The 6,520-nt window shown below is 34.3% G+C and overlaps 1 protein-coding gene across 1 annotated transcript; it reads left to right on the forward strand.

The window, feature by feature from the left end:
- Window positions 1–1,708: 1,708 nt before the first annotated feature.
- Window positions 1,709–6,482, forward strand: LOC102678906 (spectrin alpha chain). The gene is made up of 4 exons (XM_006618717.2): window positions 1,709–1,854; window positions 1,982–2,209; window positions 2,333–2,564; window positions 2,640–6,482. Exons 2-4 carry the CDS (start codon window positions 2,060–2,062, stop codon window positions 6,263–6,265), a joined length of 4,008 nt encoding a protein of 1,335 aa, XP_006618780.1. The 5' UTR covers window positions 1,709–1,854; window positions 1,982–2,059; the 3' UTR covers window positions 6,266–6,482.
- The last annotated feature ends 38 nt before the right edge of the window (window positions 6,483–6,520 follow it).

A 6,520-nucleotide genomic window follows, 5' to 3' on the forward strand; every position in this document is an offset into this window, starting at 1 on the left:
AACTATCGACATCGAGATCAAACGATAATGAATTGATTTGCATGATCAATGATTTGATTCTATGATCTGCAAAAAAAAAAACGCACATCCTCGTGTTTCCTGTGCTCAGCTGGAATTAGAGACATCATACTTTTCTAAACGTTTTAGAATATAATAGCCTTCCTAAGATGTAAGGGGCGTTCGAAACATGATAAGTTAGAGAGAAATTTAATTTATTGAGCAGCAGCCTGCCCCTAAATACGGACGTGATGTGCGAGTGCAAGCGTATCCTATAGAAATAAGTTTTGTACATAAAAATTCGTTGAGAGCATACTTAGAAAGAATATTATGCTACGTTATCTTCGTAATCGTGGACAAACGAAAAAAGAGAAAAAAACAGGAGAGACAAAAGAGATAAAAGTGCAACTCATCTTTGAGGCTTATCTGCGATTAGCCTCTGCACAAGTTCTTCTTGATGATCACCTCCAAACATTTTGAAGAAGAAAATGAAAATATAATAAATAATAGAGAATATGATCAAGTGCTGCCAATAATGCCTGTAAACGGTCCCTTGCATTTTATCACTTAAAAGAATAAAAGAAAAGAAACAAAAAACAATATTATAAAGAATTATACGCGCGGTTATTAAAATCAAGAAGAAATGTCTTGGGACGCCAGACATACCAGATGATACAAAGCGAATTGCCTTCTTGTAATTAACAAAAACGTGTTGCCTTCTAACAAAGAAAACATATTAAAGAAAAAAAAATTCTAGCAATTTGTATTTGTAATACCATCGACTTTATCCGGGTACTTAAAGAAAACCTTTAACCCTGTATATCATCCCCTATTTGTCAGCATAGAATTTTGTAATTTTTGTCAAGAGAAACATAATAATAATAATAATAATAATTATATAATGAAAAAGATAAAAAAAATTGAGAAACGTTTTTGGTACACGAAGACTTTTTTCATATCGCACTTTGCATACACGTATCAGATGAAAAATATGCTTAAAAATAAAAAAAAATTAATAAAGAGAGAGGAATGAAATACATCAGAGTACAATGAACAAAAAAGCAAGTACCTATAAATAAATAGTACCACTTCTATACATAACATCCACTTATAAACAATGAATGGACACTGCAACAAAAAATCCTATTTTTAGGTAAATTAAATTTACATATACATAACGATTGACTACGATGCAGGATATTTTAACAAATAAGACTTTACTGTAATAGGGATAAATCTATAATTACTTACCTGTAAAATAATACGAAGACACGATGGATTGACGTAAGGAACTCTAATGTAACGTTCTGTGATTCGTTGTTTGTAGGTGAAATTTAATAAAAGATTACTGTATCATAATTATTAATGATTTATTAATCCCTTACCATTAAAAAAAAAATAATTTAAAAAATAAGATTTTATATTATATTATATTATCTATTAAATATAAAATCATTAAATTTTAATTTCTTGAATGAATATAATTAATAAAAATTATATTATAATAATAATTATTAAAAAAATGTATTTTTTAAAATATAGATATAAATATAAAAATTTTATCAAAATAAAAGAATGAGATAAGATTAAACTGTAAAAATCGAGTTTTAAAAGTTGCTTATTATAATGATTACATTGTGACGTAATAGTTATATATACTTAAATGGAATTGATAAGATACTCATCTAAAGAAAACATTCCATTGGTCCGTGTATTATTGGTCGACCAATCAGTGACGTAGTTTTAAGAGAAAGTATTTCAGTGCTTGTTATATACGTAGATGATTCCACAGTTAGTATCGAACCTCGAGAAACGACAGTTGTCAAAGCAACGTCAGATTTTGGAGAATTGTGTAAGGTACAAATTGTTTTTACATTATATCCATATTATATTTTATGTAAATGATTATTTAATTTTTTAATTATAAATGAATATCAAAAGACAAACATAATGTTAAAGTTTTAATTATTGATTTCACTACCAGTCAATCTTACCACACCCTGTGGCCATTTTGAACAGTAGAGAGTTGTCTACAAACGTCGAACAATAAGCATTCTTCAAAATGGATCAGATTACACCAAAGGAAGTAAAAATCTTAGAAAATCCGGAAGATATTCAAGAAAGAAGAGAGCAAGTTCTCAGTCGATATGCAAATTTTAAAGCAGAAGCTAAAAACAAGAGAGATAAACTTGAAGACTCCCGTCGCTTTCAAGTATGTATTTTTTATCATATTTTTTTTATTTTTTATTTATTATATTTATTTATTTATCATATTCTTTTTTATTTTTATTTAACTTTTATTCATTACGTTATTAACGATTTCATTTGTTTTTAGTATTTTAAGCGAGATGCGGATGAACTTGAAGGATGGATTTTCGAAAAACTGCAAGCTGCTTCAGATGAAAGTTATAAAGATCCCACAAATCTCCAAGCAAAAATACAAAAGCATCAAGCTTTTGAAGCAGAAGTTGCAGCTCATTCTAATGCTATAGTATCATTAGATAATACTGGATCAGAAATGATAGCTCAACATCATTTTGCAAGTGATGTCATTCGTAAGAGATTAGGTAAGATTTCATTGATATTGATATGATATTTATTTAATTTATTGTTTGAAATTAATAATCAAATTTATTTTATAGCGGATCTTCATCAATTATGGGAATTACTACTCTCTAGATTAGCAGACAAGGGCCTTAAGTTACAACAAGCTCTAGTACTTGTACAATTTATGCGACATTGTGACGAAGTGATGTTTTGGATTCATGATAAAGAAGCATTTGTGACAACTGATGAATTTGGACATGATTTAGAACATGTTGAAGTCCTCCAAAGAAAATTTGACGAATTTCAAAAAGATATGGCTAGCCAGGAATATAGAGTAACAGAAGTAAATGAATTGGCAGATAAACTTCTTCTAGATGGACATCCTGAACGCGACACTATTTTACGTAGAAAAGAAGAACTCAATGAATCTTGGCAAAGATTAAAACAACTTGCTGTTTTGAGACAAGAAAAACTTTTTGGTGCACATGAAATTCAAAGATTCAATCGAGATGCTGATGAAACAATGGCTTGGATTGCAGAGAAGGATGTTGTCTTATCTTCAGATGATTTTGGTCGTGATCTTGCAAGTGTACAAACTTTACAAAGGAAGCATGAGGGCATAGAACGTGATTTGGCAGCTTTAGAAGATAAAGTTTATACATTAGGCGCGGAAGCAGATCGTCTCGCAGCTATTCATCAAGCAGATCATTCTAAACAAATTCAAGCTAAACGCGCAGAGATACTACAATCATGGGAAAGTCTAACAGCAAAAGCAAAAGAACGACGTTTGAAGCTTGATGAATCTTATTACTTGCATAGATTTTTAGCTGATTACAGAGATTTAGTTTCTTGGATGAACGATATGCGCGCGATTATTTCAGCAGATGAATTAGCTAAAGATGTAGCTGGTGCAGAAGCTCTTGTTGAAAGACATCAAGAGCATAAAGGAGAAATTGATGCTAGAGCCGATAGCTTCGATGCGACTACACTGGCTGGTAACAAGTTATTAGAAAAAAAGCATTACGCCGCGGAGGAAGTAACTAGAAAATTAAATTCTCTCGCAGAAGATAAACAATCTCTTTTAAGTCTCTGGGAAAAGAGAAAAATTTTATATGAACAATGCATGGACTTACAATTATTTTATCGAGATACAGAACAAGCGGATGCATGGATGGCGAAACAAGAAGCATTTCTAGCAAACGAAGATTTGGGAGATTCGCTCGATAGCGTAGAAGCTCTTATTAAAAAGCATGAAGATTTTGACAAATCTTTAGCTGCTCAGGAGGAAAAAATAAAAATATTGGATGAATTTGCTGGTAAATTAATAGAAGGAGAGCATTATGCAGCGGATGATGTAGCGCAAAGACGTCAACTTTTATTAGAGAGACGTGCCATTCTTCTTGAAAAATCGGCTCAAAGAAGACGTCGCCTAGAGGATGCATACAAATTACAGCAATTTGAACGCGATTGTGATGAAACAAAGGGTTGGGTCAATGAAAAACTCAAATTTGCCACTGATGATAGCTATTTAGATCCTACTAATTTAAATGGAAAAGTACAGAAACATCAAAACTTTGAACAAGAATTAAATGCCAACAGAACTCGTATGGAAGAAATGGTAGCTACTGGACAAGAATTAATCGAAAGTGATCACTATGCCAGCGATAGAATTCGTACTCGTACCGATGAAATCATGTCTCTATGGGAAAGTTTAACTCATGCTACCGAAAAGAAAGGAGCCAAACTGCAAGAAGCCTCTCAACAGCAACAATTTAATCGTACTGTCGAGGATATCGAATTATGGCTCTCAGAGGTAGAAGGACAATTGATGTCTGAAGATTATGGTAAAGATTTAACCAGTGTGCAAAATCTCCAAAAAAAACATGCTCTTTTGGAAGCTGATGTCGCATCTCATTCTGACAGAATCGAAAGCATTGCCCAAGCTGCAGATCAATTTGTTAAATCTGGTCATTTTGATGCAGATAATATCAAAGCTAAACAGGAACAACTACAAGCTCGATATGCAGCTCTTCAGCAGCCTATGAGTATTCGTAAACAACGACTTCTTGATTCATTGCAAGTGCAACAATTATTTAGAGATATAGAAGACGAAGAAGCCTGGATTCGTGAGAAAGAACCAGTTGCAGCATCTACCAATCGTGGTCGTGATCTCATTGGTGTACAGAATCTACAGAAAAAACATCAGGCTGTTCTAGCAGAGATAAATAATCATGAGCCACGCGTGGCTGCTGTTTGTCAAGCAGGTGCATCAATGTTGCAAGAAAGTCATTTCGCCGCCGAAGAAATTAGCCAACGTTTAGCTGCACTGGACGAACATTGGGGACAATTAAAAGAGAAAGCTAGACAACGTAAAAATGACTTAGACGATTCTCTGCAAGCACATCAGTACTTTGCTGATGCTAACGAAGCTGAATCTTGGATGAAGGAGAAACGACCTATAGTCATGAATGCTGACTATGGAAAAGATGAAGATAGTTCTGAGGCTCTCTTAAAAAAACATGAAGCATTAGTCAGTGATCTGGAAGCATTTGCAAGTACTATAGCCGCGCTTAGAGATCAAGCTGCCTCTTGCCGTCAACAAGAAACTCCTACTGTTGACATTACTGGTAAAGAATGTGTGGTGGCACTCTATGATTACACAGAAAAATCACCAAGAGAAGTTTCCATGAAGAAGGGTGATACTTTGACTCTGTTGAATTCCAATAACAAAGATTGGTGGAAGGTCGAAGTAAATGATCGTCAAGGTTTTGTTCCAGCCGCTTATGTAAAAAGAGTTGAACCTGAAGCAGGATTGAGCGCTTCTCAGCAAAATTTAGCAAGAGAGCAAAGTTCTATTGCAGCCAGACAAGCTCAGATCGAAGCTCAATATGATGATCTTCTGAGACTTGCCCGTGAAAGGCAAAACAAGCTTAATGAAACAGCCAAAGCTTATGTACTCGTCAGAGAAGCTGCAGAATTGGCTACTTGGATCAAGGATAAAGAGAATCATGCTCAAGTTCAAGATGTTGGTGAGGATTTGGAACAGGTAGAAGTGATGCAAAAGAAATTCGATGATTTCCAAGCTGATCTTAAAGCCAATGAAGTTCGTCTTGCTGAGATGAATGAGATTGCCGTACAATTAATGAGTCTTGGACAAACGGAAGCAGCTTTAAAAATTCAAACGCAAATACAGGATCTCAATGAAAAATGGACTAGTTTGCAAACCCTTACTGCAGAGCGTGCTAATCAACTCGGCTCTGCTCATGAAGTTCAACGATTCCATCGTGATGTTGATGAGACCAAGGACTGGATTCGCGAAAAAGACGCTGCGTTGAATAACGATGATCTTGGAAAGGATCTGCGCAGTGTACAAGCTTTACAGCGCAAACATGAAGGATTAGAAAGAGATCTAGCTGCTTTGGGAGATAAAATAAAACAACTAGATGAAACAGCTAATCGCTTGATGCAATCTCATCCTGAAACTGCTGAACAGACTTATGCTAAACAAAAAGAAATCAACGAAGAGTGGACTCAACTAACGGCAAAAGCTAATAGCAGAAAGGAAAAGTTATTGGATTCTTATGATCTACAACGTTTTCTCAGCGATTACAGAGATTTGATGGCTTGGATAAATTCAATGATGGGTTTAGTCGCTTCAGAGGAGTTGGCTTCGGATGTAACCGGTGCAGAAGCTCTCCTCGAACGACATCAGGTAAGTTGATTTATCAAAAGATAGCTGGTATTGAAATGATCAAATGATCACACAGTCGTTCACGAGTCATTCATGAATTATAGAATCACAGAGCAGAGATAGACGCACGATACGGCATACTTCCAGAGGTACTGAAGTGTTGAAAAGAGCATGGAACAAAACTGTGCGACTTTGCCTCTGAATACATTTTTCTATATTTTTTATAATTAATCACATTTGGTATATTTTTTTATGTTGCTAAATTTCTTTTTATGAAAAAAAAAA

This window comes from Apis dorsata, unplaced genomic scaffold, assembly GCF_000469605.1.
Source record: "Apis dorsata unplaced genomic scaffold, Apis dorsata 1.3 scaffold_370, whole genome shotgun sequence".
In the NCBI taxonomy this organism is placed as follows: domain Eukaryota; kingdom Metazoa; phylum Arthropoda; class Insecta; order Hymenoptera; family Apidae; genus Apis; species Apis dorsata.

Excerpts from the sequence above, each read along its gene's own strand:
- LOC102678906 (XM_006618717.2), top strand. The coding sequence starts at position 2,060 with ATGGATCAGATTACACCAAAGGAAGTAAAAATCTTAGAAAATCCGGAA. Across the intron at positions 2,210-2,332 it reads AAGACTCCCGTCGCTTTCAA|TATTTTAAGCGAGATGCGGA; the intron begins GTATGTATTTTT and ends ATTTGTTTTTAG. Across the intron at positions 2,565-2,639 it reads TGTCATTCGTAAGAGATTAG|CGGATCTTCATCAATTATGG; the intron begins GTAAGATTTCAT and ends TTTATTTTATAG.